At 34.9% G+C, this 16,116-nt stretch overlaps 3 protein-coding genes across 3 annotated transcripts in view; all 3 read left to right on the top strand.

The window, feature by feature from the left end:
• Positions 1-4,016, top strand: part of LOC113084879 (ATP-dependent 6-phosphofructokinase, liver type-like) — a 13,777-nt gene extending 9,761 nt beyond the window's left edge. Inside the window, exons 15-22 of the mRNA XM_026255018.1 lie at positions 175-262; positions 395-547; positions 626-809; positions 1,028-1,082; positions 1,178-1,289; positions 1,601-1,700; positions 2,798-2,903; positions 3,478-4,016. Coding sequence (XP_026110803.1) covers positions 175-262; positions 395-547; positions 626-809; positions 1,028-1,082; positions 1,178-1,289; positions 1,601-1,700; positions 2,798-2,903; positions 3,478-3,625 — 946 coding nt within the window. The 3' untranslated portion in view covers positions 3,626-4,016. The remainder of the gene's footprint in view (positions 1-174; positions 263-394; positions 548-625; positions 810-1,027; positions 1,083-1,177; positions 1,290-1,600; positions 1,701-2,797; positions 2,904-3,477) is intronic.
• An 886-nt stretch (positions 4,017-4,902) lies between these two features.
• LOC113084878 (60S ribosomal protein L37a) lies at positions 4,903-7,066 on the top strand. The gene is made up of 4 exons (XM_026255017.1): positions 4,903-4,989; positions 6,555-6,683; positions 6,771-6,853; positions 6,933-7,066. The coding sequence occupies exons 1-4, from the start codon at positions 4,987-4,989 to the stop codon at positions 6,994-6,996; spliced, it is 279 nt and encodes a 92-aa protein (XP_026110802.1). The 5' UTR covers positions 4,903-4,986; the 3' UTR covers positions 6,997-7,066.
• Positions 7,067-9,901: 2,835 nt separating this feature from the next.
• On the top strand, positions 9,902-14,993 carry LOC113084883 (eukaryotic initiation factor 4A-III-like). The gene is made up of 12 exons (XM_026255020.1): positions 9,902-10,098; positions 11,105-11,177; positions 11,263-11,329; positions 11,426-11,488; positions 11,575-11,707; positions 11,782-11,862; positions 11,952-12,093; positions 12,216-12,354; positions 12,657-12,772; positions 12,980-13,087; positions 14,642-14,769; positions 14,860-14,993. Exons 1-12 carry the CDS (start codon positions 9,945-9,947, stop codon positions 14,874-14,876), a joined length of 1,221 nt encoding a protein of 406 aa, XP_026110805.1. The 5' UTR covers positions 9,902-9,944; the 3' UTR covers positions 14,877-14,993.
• Positions 14,994-16,116: the final 1,123 nt, after the last annotated feature.

The raw sequence follows: 16,116 nt of genomic DNA, 5'->3' as shown, positions 1-16,116 counted from the left end.
TAAAACAATAAATATGAAATTTGATATATAATATATATTATTTTTTTGAAGGTAAAATGTTTTATATTGTCATTAAACCACTTTTAAACAGACGTTTTTCAGTGGTTGGAAATGCTTTTATTTATTATTTATTAGTTTATTCATGCATTCGTTTGTGTATTTATATTTGCCCAGAACTCTTCCCAACTCCTGCATGGAGAACATTGTGGCCAATATCGGCAAATACAACATACAGTCACTGCTGGTGATTGGTGGATTTGAGGTACAGAGAGTTGAATCTCATGTGTGTGTGAGTGAAAGAGTGTGTGTGTGTGTGTGTGAGAGAGAGAGAGTCTGAGTTCATGTGGAAGAGTGTGTGTGTGTGTGTGTAGTAACGTGTGTGTGTCTCCTGCAGGCGTATGAGGGAGTTCTGCAGCTGGTTGAGGCTCGAGGCCGCTATGATGAACTGTGCATCGCCATGTGTGTGATTCCCGCCACCATCAGCAACAACGTGCCGGGCACAGACTTCAGTTTGGGAGCAGACACGGCTGTGAACGCCGCGATGGAGGTGAGAGACACTCTCTGACACACACCTGATCATGGGTCAGTCCTGAGTCTGATAGCAGCTTTCTGTCTGTCTGCTCAGAGCTGCGACAAGATCAAGCAGTCTGCGTCTGGAACCAAACGCCGCGTCTTCATCGTGGAGACCATGGGAGGATACTGCGGTTACCTAGCAACCACCACCGGCATCGCCGTGGGAGCAGACGCCGTCTACATCTACGAGGAGCCGTTCAGCATCCACGAGCTGGAGGCAAGACCACAACCACAGAGTCACTTATCATTAATACAGTAGAAATAATGTAAATCATCTGTGTTCTGTGTGAATCTGTGTTAAAGTGTAATGTATTTCTGTGATGCTCCGCTGTATTTTCAGCATCATTCCTCCAGTCTTCAGTGTCACTTGATCTTCAGAAATCAGAATAATATGATGATTTACTGCTCAAGAAACATTTCTGATTATTAGCAATGTTGTGCTGTTTCCTCTCAGATGAACATCTGACGGAGAAAATGAAGAACGATATTCAGAGGGGACTAGTGTTGAGGTAAAACATCCCACAATGCATCACTGTGAGGGTATTCAGGATGTGGCCCTGTGCTTCGTGCAGCTGTGGTTCACTAATAGTGGTCTTCTCTGCAGGAATGAGAAGTGTAACAACCACTACACCACCGACTTCATCCACAATCTGTACTCCGCCGAGGGCAAAGGCATCTTCGACTGCAGGGTCAATGTTCTGGGTCACCTGCAGCAGGTGAGACGCCCGTCTAGTGATCATGTGACCAGCGCCCCGACCAATCAGACGCTCCCGTGGAGTTAGAAGTTCATCACATTTACATTTATTCATTTAGCTGACGCTTTTATCCAAAGCGACTTACAATTGCTATATATATGTCAGAGGTCGCACGCCTCTGGAGCAACTAGGGGTTAAGTGTCTTGCTCAGGGACACATTGGTGCCTCACAGTGGATTCGAACCCGGGTCTCTCACACCAAAGGCATGCGTCTTATCCACTGCGCCAACCCCAACCCTCATCAGTGCGTCACGTGTTGTTTTGTGTGTTCAGGGCGGCGTTCCCACTCCATTTGACAGGAACTTTGGCACTAAAATGGGCGTGAAGTCGGTTCTGTGGCTCACGGAGAAGATGAACAACACGTACAGACAGGGTGAGACACATTCACTCTACAACGTGAATTAAAGATGAATTATTGAATCAGAAACACACCTAAAAAAAAAACTGGCAACTAAAATTTACTAAAGCTACAAGTGAAATAAGTGTAAATAGAAAAATAACAAAGATAAAAGCATATTTTAAAAATACTAAAATTGAAATGTGTATAAAAATGAGTTAAATAGAAATATATAAAAAAGATAAAACCTAACAAAATATGTAAAACTGAGAAAAACATAAATGAAAGTTAAATGTTTTTAAAAATTAAAAAGAAATGATAAAAGCACAAATTACTAGAACTTAAACTGAAATAAATATAATTTAAAGCTACGTATATAAAAAATAATAATAAAAATGATAAAAAAAACATAACAGATTAACTAAAACTGAAAAAATATAAATAAAAGCTATATAAATTTGTTTTTAAATAATAATAATGATAAATGTACATACCAAAAATACTAGAGCTAAACCTGAAATAAATATCAAATAAAGCTAAATATAAATATTAAAAACATGAAACACATTAACTAAAATTTGAACTGAGAAAAATATAAACGAAAGCTAAACAAAAATATTAAGAACTAAAATAAAATGTTAATAAAATAAATATAAAAATGAGAGCTAACCTAACAAACTAAAACTGAAAAAATCTAATTGAAAGATAAATATAAATATATTTTTTAATTAAAAATGATACAATCACATAAAATTACTAGAACTTAAACTGAAATAAATTAAATATTAAAAACTACTAAAAATGATACGAGCACGAAACTTATTTACTAAAACTGAATTAAAATATAAATGAATATAAAAAAAACCTAAAAATGATAAAAGCACAACAAAACTACTAAAACGTAAACTAAAAATGAAAACTAAAAATATTCTTTAAAAATATTATTAAATATTATGACAGTAAAAATAATAATAAAATCACGCTCTTTAAAATATAATCCAATTAATGTGTATAATCCAGAATTAACTGGTGTTTTTTGCAGATGGATTTCTATAACAAATATTAATCTTTTCTGGATAAGTGTAACGATAGACAAACGTTCTTGGATCTAATGTAATGTTTGTGAACGGCAGGCCGTGTGTTTGCGAACGCTCCAGACACAGCTTGTGTGATCGGCATGAAGAAGAAAGTGATGTCCTTCAGCCCCGTCACCGAACTCAAAGCACACACCGACTTCGAGTAAGAGTCACACGACTCGCCTCATCAATAATTAACCACAGCCAGGAGCTCATTATAATATCACTTTATGTTCAGAATCATATAATGGCTATGTTTGAAAATGTATGATGTACTGCATTTATAACTAATGCTCAGAAATGTTTCAGAAAGAAGCCTCTTCTGCTCAGCAAGGATACATTTATCTGATCAAAAATACTGTAAAATTACTCTAATGTAAATCATCTGTTTTCTGTGTGAATCTGTGTTAGTGTAATTTATTTCTGTGATCTGCAGCTGAATTTTCAGCATCATTCATCATTTTATCCTTGATGAATAAAACTAGTACTTCGTCAGCATACCACAATGATTTCTGAAGATCATGTGACACTGAAGACTAGAGGAATGATGCTGAAAATACAGCGGAGCATCACAGAAATACATTACACTTTAACACAGATTCACACAGAAAACAGATGATTTACATTAGAATAATATTTTTCTATTTTTACAGTATTTTGATGAAATAAATGGAGAGCCTTGTTTCTAACACACTTCTCCATCAGACGCTGAGCTGTGTGTGTGTGTGTGTGTGCAGACACCGGATGCCGAAGGAGCAGTGGTGGCTGAACCTGCGTCCCATGCTCAAGATGTTGGCCAAGTATCAGACCAATTTCAACGAGTACGTGACGGGCGAGATCGAACACGTGACGCGCCGCTCACTCAGCGTGGAGACCGGCTTCTGAACATCTCCTTCTCTCTCTCTCTCTCTGTGTCTCTCTCTCTCTCTCTCTCTCTGTGTCTCTCTCTCTCTCTCTCTCTCCAGAAGAGTCATTAACCCTCGAAACACCTGAGCCAATCATTAAACACACAGTTATTAACACACTGACATCCATGAGCAAAAGTGACCGAACAGATGTTGTGTTCGTGCCTTGGTCTTCTATTCCTTTTTCTGTTGTAATATTCCCGTCACATTATGTCCATCTTTATATTTTGAGTTTGTGTACAAGAATCTTTTTCTCTATAATTAATTAACTTTGTTTGCATGTTTGTACTGAATTATTGTGCTTCTCTGAACTGACCTGTAGAAATGCTGCCCTTTTTTACCCTGAGTTCATGTTTACAGATGAATATAATAATTAAAGATGTGCTTCAGTGATTAATAAAACAAGAGATTTCCTGCTGATTAACAATGAGTGGATTTATTTTGAATGGGAATTATATTGCTTAAGCAGCATCAACTCATAGAGACAACGTGTTAAATTATTTTATAAATTTTAAATATTTATTTGTACATTATAAATATAATCTCATATGTTAGATAAGTGTATATTACATAAATCATACAATTATTTTATTATATAATATGAATTGTATAAAGGTAAATAATACTAGTAATAATACTAATAGTAATCTAACAATATACAATATGTAAGTAATGCTAGTAATTATATATATGTGCATAGTTTAAACTTGAATTTATTATTAATGTTTTTTTGTTTTAACTGAAGCAACATAAAGCCATAGACAAAATTATTTTATGAATTATAAATTTAAGATTCATTTTTATATTTTATTAAAATAGTTATTTTATAAAATATTTTTTATATGAATAATACTTGTAATATTACTATATATATATATATATATATATATAATGAAGTTAAATTATTTTTATTAATATTTGTAATTATGCTTTTACTAAACCATTATAAATTAATAAAGAGAAAACATGCCTTTTAGTTATTGATTATTTTAATTATAATTATATTAAGTTATTTGACACATAATACTATGATCAATTCGATTCTATAATTATTTTATTAAAAAATATATATAATTTAAAATGAATATGTATTCATTTAATATTGTTTATAAGTGATTTAAGTTTAAGGAAATAATAAATAACACAATATATAGTAATTATGTTATTCATGCACACAAATAAGTGAACTTGTTATTATTATAATGATAATTATTATTATTAAGAGTGTTCTGTGCAGTGGAGTTGGTCCTCCGGTATCCCAGAATGCGTTAGTGACCGCGCTGGTAAGCCGCGCATGCGCAGTCGCTCAGTCTCTTTTGGACCCGCAGCTCTTCTGCTACAATGGTGAGCGTTTCGTCCCGAGAGGCGAATCTTCTCTAATCTCCTCTTTCTCCTTCAAAAAACCTCACTTTTCTGGTTAGTCGATGTTCGGATGAGGGCATTAAGCATCATCGGTGCTGTATTTGTTCTCACACGCGATGAGATCGACTTTAAACGTCATTATTGTGCTCGTTCCTGTCGGAGTCAAAACACTGAGTTAAATCGCGTAATCCGTGATCAAACCGCGTCTTTTACCCCGTGATCAGCTGTTTTCGACAGTAATAACACCGTTCATGGACCGCATTTTCCCCTCAGTAAACTCCTAATGTGCTGATTAATCTAATTGTCATCCGTTAATGATTTCAAATTAACGTAACGTTTCATGACAAGAAATGTAACGTAAGTTACTATCGTGATCCGTTACATCACGCGTTAAATAAGATAATCTTGTACATTCTGAAATAAAAGCACAAAGAGTGAGGAAAAAAAAGTTTTTGAAATCAAGTGCATTGAACATTACATGACGTAAAGGTTTCCCAAACTGTTTTTTTTTTTTTTTAATTAATAAAAAAATGCTTTTTTAAAATAACTTTAAGATCAATTAAATTAAAACGCATTTTATTTGTTACAACAGCCTTTCAAAGAAATCCCAATTCAGACTGTTTTTCTCTCAGCTCTGAGTTTATATCTCAATTTGGAATTATTATCATTATTATTATTAAAACAATGATATGTAAAAGTTGATAGCCTGAATGCACTGTAAGTTGCTTTGGATAAAAGCGTCTGTTAAATGCATAAATTTATGTATTTATTTATAATTTTTCACTTTGAAGTCCAAATGCCAGGGGGTAAAAACTCTAAAGTCGTGAGATCTTGACTTGTATTTAAGAGAATCATGTTTCTGCCACAGAATGAAAAAAGTAATGGCAATTTATCTCACAATTCAGACTTTTTCTTTTTTTTTTTTTTTTTCGCAATTCTCATAGTTGTGAGGAGAAAAGTTACGACTTTCTACCTATTGAAGCTTTTTTCTGTCACAGAATGAAATGTTACATTTTACAACAAGGTTCTATTAGTTAATTAACATGAACAATACATTTATTACAGTATTTATTAATCTTGCATCGTCACTTCACAGTGCATTGACTATCAAGCATTCTAATAATGCATTAGTAAACGTTAACATGAAACAAGTTTAATAAATGCTGAAGAAGTGTTGTTCATGTTAGCGGAAGAAGTTAGTTTTTTTTGGCTATTGAAAAAAAGAATTAAACTCTGTCTGTGTGTTGACACTTTTTTTCAATTTACAAATTGAAAATACTTATTTTTATTGTTTTTCTCCATTATAGTTATGGAAACTTATTTCTGTCATGTTGGAGTCAAACTAATAAAAGTTATCATTCTCTCTCACAATTCCCTTTCGATTCCGTTTATATCTTACAATTACGAGAAAAATAAAAGTCTGAATTTGTATTTTATATGCTGTGTTGTAAATAAGCTTCCATGATGCACATGACTTGTTAAAAGTGCTCATCTCTCTTATTATGAAACACTCTTGATTTATTGAAATGTTTGGTTTTCCCGCTCAGGCCAAGCGCACCAAGAAGGTGGGGATTGTGGGGAAGTATGGCACGCGTTACGGAGCGTCGCTGAGGAAGATGGTGAAGAAGATCGAGATCAGCCAGCACGCCAAATACACCTGCTCCTTCTGCGGCAAGGTGAGACACACACACACACACACACACACACAGGCTTGGATGAGGAGACGAGTGTTCTGTGAGGCTCAGGTTTCTGTCTCTGTCTAGACCAAGATGAAGAGGAAGGCTGTAGGGATCTGGCACTGTGGCTCCTGCATGAAGACCGTAGCTGGAGGCGCCTGGACGTACAAGTGAGACTGAACCCCGTGATTCATTAACGAGAGCTCCGTCTAATTAATGATGGTCTAATGTGTGCGTTCTGTCCCGCAGCACCACGTCAGCCGTCACGGTCAAATCTGCCATCAAGCGTCTGAGGGAGCTGAAGGACCAGTAGACCGTGTGTTCACATCACCCTGCGGCTCGCTGGAACATCCCATAATAATAAACCTGAGTCTTGAGCCGGATCTTTGCTTCTGTCTTCTTTCATGATCGACCAGTCGAGCTCGAGTGTACTTTAGCTGTCAGAACTCGGATCACATGATCACGGAATGGGAATCAGCTGGGAATTTGAATTCCAGTTTCAGGACTGGGGCCTGTACCATGAAGCTGGATTAGGTGGCTAGCCAGCTATGTTTCAGCTTAGTTTCCGCCAACCCTGGGTTTTGGGTCCTATGAAAGTAGCTTGGCTTTAATCTGTGTTCGTTGCCATGGTATCTTACGCTGCACGGCTAACCTGCTCCGGGGGGGGGTTATGTTCTGGATTAGAGATCTCAGACTGAAGGTGAACCAATCAGATGTGAGAGAAGTGACACATGTCTGACACAAAGTCACTCCAGTTTATCTTGCTCCAAATTAAAGGTCACTTGTGCTAAAAAAAAATATATAGAAGTCTGGCTTTAATGATGATCATTTTATGATTTATATAATTATTGTGATTCAAATTATTATTTATCTCTTACACACAAGCAATTTTAGTTTAACAGTCATTATAAATTATTTTAAATAAATATTAATGTATACAGATCATGTAATATAAATAAGCTGTAGTATCAAAAGACTGCACTATTTATGTTCAAGTCTCTCGCTATATATTTTCAAATGTATAAACTATGTTAACAAGTTCCACTTGTGACTACACTGATGGAGCAAGACCATTTATTTTTATTAGTCCTCCTTCATTTTTCATATGACATTTAAATTTGTCATATTCTTCAATCTCTTAACCTTTAGCAAAACCTTTAACCTTTAGTTTTGAATCTCGCTGGGTCTCTCGCCAACTTGCTTTGTGTTGCAAGGCTTGTGATTGGCTGTTTGCCAGTGATGTCACACATTCATGTGCACGCGCTCCACAAACTCAGGATCAAAGCCTGAATTGACAAAGAAAGTTGATGAACAGCATCATGGTACCAACAAAGCAGGATTGGAGAGGTTTGGTTTTGTCATCTCAAAACTAATCCTGTAACTCTGAATTTGTTCAGCTACCATCATGGTACAGGCCCCTGGAGAATTGTATATAACCAGTTGAGTTTCCATAACCTTTATTTACATATTTAATTATGTGTGTGTGCAAAAGTCTTAGAATGTTAGTATTTCCACCAACAAAAAATGGTTTTCAGTCCATTATCTCAGTTTATTTTGCCATTAATTGTAATAATTTGTATGAACAGCAATCAGAGATCAGCTTCAACTCATATAACAAAAATAACAAATTTTTGTCATGGAAGCTAGCTGAATAAAAGTATATTTTTATTATTATTTTAAAATGTAATTTATTTTTTAAAGACTTTTTTTTGTCATTTTATTATATGCATGTGTGTGTGTATATAGTTTCTATTTTATGTTCGTGCATCAAGTTAAACTAAATTAAAAACTAGAAATGTAGCCTTGGCAACTAGACAAAATAAAATAATTGTACATTTTTGTTAGATTTTATTTCAGTTTATGTTTATTTTATTTCAAGCAACAAAAATTATTTTATGAATTTAGGTTTAGTAAATTATCATCACTCAAGGCCAGAGTGCATTTGATTCAGGATGAAGCTGATCGAACGAACCGAGTCAATTGAGCGAGTCAATCACACGAACGCGATTATGTGCACCTTCCTTAAATATATATAAATATAACTTTATTAACTTTTAAAAAGTAAATAAATTAATACATTGTATTATTTACAAATTACAATTTTAGCTCTCGACAGCTGACTATGGCTATGAGTTTATCATGATTCTTAATTGATTTTATAGTCTCAAGCAATCATAAATCATGCAAATTAAGCAGTTTTACTATAAAACCATGGTTTATTTTTTTGTCGAATAATTATATTGGCTATGTCATCTATAACAAAAAAGCTGGCCTAAAATGAAAGATTAAGTGAATATTTGAATGAAATGTTTGGCCAATAAACTAAACAAGGATTTGATTCTCCTGTAAGTGTAACAGCAGAAACTACCCCTCGGATCCCTTTGCAGGTATTTGTAATATCATCTTGTTTATTTTGTATAAGCCTTCATTAAATTTAAATACAAAAATGACATCTGAAATTATTTCCGACATTAAAACTCGTTGTTATTATCATCAACAGCCGAAAACCATTCACAGTGAATGAGTCTGAAAGTGATGCACAAACTTTGTTTTTACATACACGATTTACAATTTATTTTAATACATATTCAAAATGTGAAGGTGTGCATTAGCTGACACCTAAATTAACACATTACAGATGTTTTTATGACTGTAAGTCTTTCTCCTCTAATGCTATTGATGTTCGAAAAGTGTAGCACAGGATGCTGAAGCACAGGATGCTCTGATAGCGGTCTTCAGCTCCTCTGTGGTGTTTGTCAGATGTTACTTCTATTCCAAAAAATAAAGAGCTTTTCCATGATGTTCTAATTTTTTGAGCTGGTGTTACAGAGCTTTTCGAAACTCCGAGTCAATTAAACAAATTATTCACTGTTCGAAGTGCTCCAATCGGATCGCGAATCATTTGATTTAGTTCGAATCTTTTTCTGAGTTCTTTTTAACATTAAAAAACATGGAACTATTAATTCAGTACAGTTATAAAAACAAAACAAACAAAAAGAAAGTATACACAAATAAAAATAGCTTAAAATGAACCATGGTATTTTTATATTAAATAACTATAGTTTCCAGACATCGCTTGTTGTGATTTTTATGGGCGTTGAACGCGTAGTGGGCGGGGCCAGTGCGGATGACGTCAACGCGCGTCTCCTGCTTTGTGCGTCACAGCTGCGACAAACGCGGCTCTTCCGTTCGGCCTGCAGACGCGTACCGACGCGCTTTCATATTTCAACTCGTTATTTACATCGAAAATCTGTAATAATTATGGCCGCCGCCGCAGCTCCCGTGAGGAAGAGGCTCCTGAAGGAGGAAGACATGACGAAAATCGAGTTTGAGACGAGCGAAGAGGTGGATGTGACGCCGACGTTCGACACGATGGGCCTGAGGGAAGATCTGCTGCGCGGGATCTACGCGTACGGTACTAACTCTTACTTAGCGTTAATCTCGCCTCAAATCACCTCATAGAGCCTTATATGTGCTACATCAGGAGATCGGTACCACAAACCGGTACATTGATCGGTGTCCGCCCGTGTTTATCATGTTTGGTAGAAACTGAGGAGACTAACTTACATTGTTTACTTTGTTAACTCAACACTCACACTAGTGTAATTCAGTCCGTGATCAGGGTTTTTATACATAAAATATTTTTTCTCCTTCTTTTTATTTATTTATTTTCGTAATATTGTTTTTTGTTTATTTTTTTTATTTATTTAATCTGTGTGTTTTTGAAAAAGAGATCAGAATTTTCTTATTTTTATTTAATTGTAATTTTATATTGTTTTTGTTTTAATTGTATTATTTTAAATATTTTTTTACATTATAATTTATTTGTTTAAGATTGTTTATTATTTTTATTTGATCTGTGTGTGTTTGAAAAAGATCAGAATTTTCTAATTTTTATATATTTTTAATTATTTATTTTAATATTTTATTTATTTAATATTTTAGTCTTTTTATTTAGAAAAGCATTTATTATTTGTTTTAGATTTTAGTTTTTTATTTAAGCTGTGTGTTTGTGAAAAAGCGATCAGTTTTCTTATTTTTATTTCTTTTATTTCTTTTTTTATTTAATATTGTTTTTATTTTAATTCAAAGTTTTTAAATTCTTTTACATTTTTATTATTATTTTTAATCTGTGTGTTTATTTCTTTAAACTTTTTTTTATTTAATATTGTCTTTATTTTAATTCAAATTTTTAAAAAATCTTTTACATTTTTATTATTATTATTATTTTTAATCTGTGAGTGTTTATGAAAAGAGAATCATCAGAATGAAATTGATATTTGTTTCTTCGTCTCATTGATATATTGTGTGATGTTTATCATCAGTATAATGTCTTGTTATTGGACCGTTCACTAACACGCCTCTATGTAAATGCCATTAATGTTTGTTTAAATGCATGTTGATGTTGTTTACTGCACCAGGTTTTGAGAAACCCTCAGCCATCCAGCAGCGAGCCATCAAACAGATCATCAAGGGCCGAGACGTCATCGCTCAGTGAGTCCTGCACAACTGATAGAAACGTGCCGTAAACACCGGTTTGTGTTCTGTTCTGGTTTAAATGGTCTTGTTTGTTCTCCAGGTCACAGTCTGGAACCGGTAAAACAGCCACGTTCTGTATCTCAGTGCTGCAGTGCTTGGATATCCAGGTGTGTTTAAGTGTTCATAGAAAATACGATTTCCTTCCAGTACAGTTTAAGCAAATTTTTTAGCTCCAATAATCCTGTTTCGTCCTCTGTCTCCAGGTTCGAGAGACTCAAGCGCTGATCCTGGCTCCGACCAGAGAGTTAGCCGGACAGATCCAGAAGGTGAAACACAACCAGTCGCTCGCACGTTCGTTCCCTGGCTCCTGACCTCCTGTGTCTCACGTGATGTCACTTCCTCTGTCCTGCAGGTGCTGCTGGCGCTGGGCGACTACATGAACGTTCAGTGTCACACCTGCATCGGAGGCACAAACGTGGGCGAGGACATCAGGAAGCTGGACTACGGTCAGCACGTGGTGGCTGGGACGCCCGGCCGAGTGTTCGGTGAGTCCGTCTCTTCTGAGCGTTACTCTGGATCCTGAACGGATGATGATGTAATGACTCTCTTGCTCTGTCAGATATGATCCGCAGGAGGAGTTTGAGGACTCGTGCCATCAAGATGCTGGTGCTGGATGAAGCAGACGAGATGCTCAACAAAGGTGAAGCGTCATCACACACTTCTGAGTGCGTGAGATGGTGTGTGTGCTCTTGGTTTCTCCTCTCATGTCCCTGTGTTGTGTTTGTGCAGGTTTTAAGGAGCAGATCTATGATGTGTACAGATACCTGCCTCCTGCCACTCAGGTGTGTCTCATCAGCGCCACGCTGCCTCACGAGATCCTGGAGATGACCAACAAGTTCATGACCGACCCCATCCGCATCCTGGTCAAGCGGTGAGCGCACGCCGAGCACCTTTGTTTTGTGTTAACCCTTCGAGGTCTGGTGCATCATATAGAGCTGTGCACAAATATGAGAGATGTTGAGATCTTGTGTGTGTGTGTGTGTGTGTGTGCAGTGATGAATTGACTCTGGAGGGGATTAAGCAGTTTTTCGTGGCCGTGGAGCGAGAGGAGTGGAAGTTCGACACGCTGTGTGACCTTTACGACACGCTGACCATCACACAAGCCGTCATCTTCTGCAACACCAAACGCAAGGTCAGTCACACTAGAGATGTTTGCCAACTACAGCGGTCAGGACGGTTAACTAGTCGTCTAACAACTAACTAGTTAAGAGCTAATTATGCAACATTTATAACATTACAAAATAAACGCTGTTCTTTTGAACTTTCTAAACATCAAAGAAACCTGAAAAATTAAATGTATCACAGTTTCCACAGAAATATTGTGCAGACATTGATAATAATCAGAAATGTTTCTTGAGCAGTGAATCATCATATTATTCTGATTTCTGAAGATCATGTGATATTTATGTATTTGATGATCCTCTGTGTTTTCAGGTGGACTGGCTGACGGAGAAGATGCGGGAGGCTAACTTCACCGTGTCGTCGATGCACGGAGACATGCCACAGAAAGAGCGAGAGTCCATCATGAAGGAGTTCAGATCCGGAGCCAGGTGAACGTCATAACTGAAGCTCCGCCCCCACCCATATACCCTTTAGAGAGCCACGCCCACATCTCAACATCCAATCAAAACTCACACACAGACCCAAGCTCCGCCCCCACATGTATTCTTGTATTTCTAATCCACTGCACTCAGAGTTGTCCATCAGAACACATTGCTCGTGATTCCTGAGTGTAATCAGTGTTTGTGATCCTGTAGTCGAGTGCTGATCTCCACAGACGTCTGGGCCAGAGGACTGGATGTGCCTCAGGTGTCTCTCATCATTAACTACGACCTGCCCAACAACAGAGAGCTGTACATCCACAGGTACCACACACACACACACACACACACACACCTCGGACTCGACGTGTGTGAGAAAACACCTCAAACACAGACCGAAGTTATTACCGCGAATTAGAAATAAAACCACGAAAACATTTCTTGAAATAAACATTACTTAACCATTATAACTTTATATAATACATTATCATTTAAAAAATGAAAAATTAATGTAGACTGTATAGATATAAAAAAAAAGTTACTAAAACTTAAATTGAAATAAAAATTGAAATATATATTAAAAAAATTATTTTAGCTTGTTGACAAGGCAGCATTTTTAATTTTCTTTTAGGTTAACTTTATTTAATAAAATATAAAAAAATATAAATTTTTCAATTTTATAAATTTAGACTGTATAGACATTTAAAAATAAAATGGAAATATTTGTAAAATGTTTAACTTATTTTAGCTAATTGCCAGGGCAGCATTTTTCATTTTATTTTAGTTTAACTTTATAAAATAAAATATTATTTAAGGCTGTATGGATATTAAAAATCATAAAAATGACAAAGGAATTACTAGAACTTCGATAAATAAATACAAAAATGTAAGTGTGTGTATAGAAAAAATTATTTTAGCAAAATGCCAAGGCAGCATTTTTTCATTTTCCTTTATTTTAACTTTATAAAAAATGATGATAATAAAAAATATTAAGTCTGCATAGACTTTTTAAAAAACAAAACCAACAACCAACAATTACTAAAACTTTTAACTTAAAAATGGAAAATATAGCAAAGATTTCAAACTATTAATATAAACAATATTTACATTATATTTGGTGATTAAACTATGATGAAAAATGTTTCTTGATTATCATCTTTCTCACGACTGAAACGAGACGATGATGTCTTAATGTGATTTATTTCTTTACTTTGTTTCTGGTTAAATCAGTAATTGATCATAAAATCACGAGTAGGTTTTGATTTAAAGGTCAGAATCTGTAGCTAACATGAATAAAAGTCACAAACAAGATGCTTCTAAATTAAATAACTTTATATATATAGATTTATTAATGTATATTTTTTTTTTTTCAAACAGATTATGAAAATTTAAATAGGAGTTTTTAAACTCTTTTGCTTTAGACATCTGTTAATGTTAAATCTACAAATAAAATCTTAAGATTAATAATGCGCCTCTCTCTAAAAAAAAAAGTGATTTATAGTTATACTTATTTTCAAAGCTTTTAATGTGCTTTCATTATAAATTAACTTTATTATTGTTTATGTAATTGACACGTCCTTTAAAAAAAAAAAAAAAAAAACTAACGATATCCTCAAAAATCAAATATGGTGCATACCTAATTATTGACATTAAAAGATGACTTAAACGTATTTAAAAAATAAGTATGTTACCAAAATCTTATTTTTGTCAAAAAAAAAGACAAAAGACGAACTGCTGCACTGAGGTTTTTATCTGTCATTAATTATTTGTGGTTAGTTTTCCTCATGTAGACGTTTCTAAGTCTTTGATGTTGATTGACACGAGAGCTTCTAATGACTCCGCGCTCCAGATGAATGTAACGAGTGTTTCCCTCGTCAGGATTGGTCGATCGGGTCGTTACGGCAGGAAGGGCGTGGCCATCAACTTTGTGAAGAACGATGACATCCGAATCCTGCGAGATATTGAGCAGTATTACTCCACACAGATCGACGAGATGCCCATGAACGGTGAGACACACACACACACACGTCTGAGCTCCTGCTCTTTATAGAGACGCCTCGTCACACACGACTGACTCTCACACTCTTGTGTTTCAGTGGCCGACCTGATCTGAGCCAATCCACAACACATCTGCAGTTTTTATTTCTTGTGACTTTATTTTATTTTGTATTCGGGTGTTGCAGCATGTTGTGTTCTGAGCAGCTTTTGTAAATAAAGATCTTTGTCTCTATCTCTGGTGTAATCTGTGTGCATTGATTTCTGTGTCTTCTGTGAATGCTGACTGCTGCTAAATGCATATTCTTCATATCTGTAGCTTACATCTTTATTCATGCTTTTACCCAGACACTTGTCTTCTAGTCAGTATTTCTACACTTGTGTTTGCTGACTCTGTGCCTTTAAGAAGGATTTAGGGTTCATTAAGTGTTTGTTCATTCAGTGTTTCTGGCGTCTCGAGGTGACCGTTTCAAACACTCGCTGACCTCGTCGTCACGTCCTTCCTTTGTGTTAAAGGAGGCTTGTGTCCAGCTCGGCTCTCAATCCTCTTAGCAGGTTATTTCCGGCTCATTGAGTGATTGAGACTGACCTGGACATCCACAGTCAGACTCTGACCACAGGCTCAGTCCATCACTATTTAAACAAGCTCATTTAGACTTGTCTCACAAATCACATCCTACCATTGTTACCTTTTTTCTCAGAATTTTTAATTTGTCTTGCAATTGTAACTTTTTTTTTTTCTTCTTAGAATTCTGAGTGTACATACTGCAAGTTTTAAAAAAAATTGATCCCTCAATTTTGAGTTACCATCTTGTAATTTTTTTCATTTTTTGAGTTTACATCTTAATTTGTATTTATCCCCCCAGAATTCTGAGTTTAAATCTTGCTATTTTTATTTTATTACTTTTTTATTACATATTGCAATTAAAAGAATTTTGGTACTTTGTTACATCTTGCAATTTTTATTTTATAAAATATATTTTTAGATTTTCATCATCTTTTACTTTTTTTTTTACATCTTGCAATTTATATTTTATTACTTTTTTGTTACATATTGCAATTTTTTTTATAAATTATATTTTTTGATTTTCAACTTTTTTTTACTTTTTGTTACATCTTGCAATTTTTTTTTTCTTTTACAATTTGGAGTTCACATCTGCAATTCATCTTTTTCTTCAGAATTCAGAGTTTACTTTCAATTCAGTTTTTTGTTAAAAAAAAACAACCATTGCAACTTACATTTTATTTTCTAAATTAAACAAGTTTATTGAACCTTTACACAAAATATTAAAAATAATAGAAAGTTGCATAAGTGTTTTAAAGTATTTGATGCATCACTTATGGCTTGTATAATCTGC

Source organism: Carassius auratus, unplaced genomic scaffold (genome assembly GCF_003368295.1).
Source record: "Carassius auratus strain Wakin unplaced genomic scaffold, ASM336829v1 scaf_tig00040859, whole genome shotgun sequence".
NCBI lineage: Eukaryota > Metazoa > Chordata > Actinopteri > Cypriniformes > Cyprinidae > Carassius > Carassius auratus.
The sequence above is the reverse complement of the archived record's forward strand: the minus strand, read 5'-3'. Positions and strand labels throughout refer to the sequence as shown.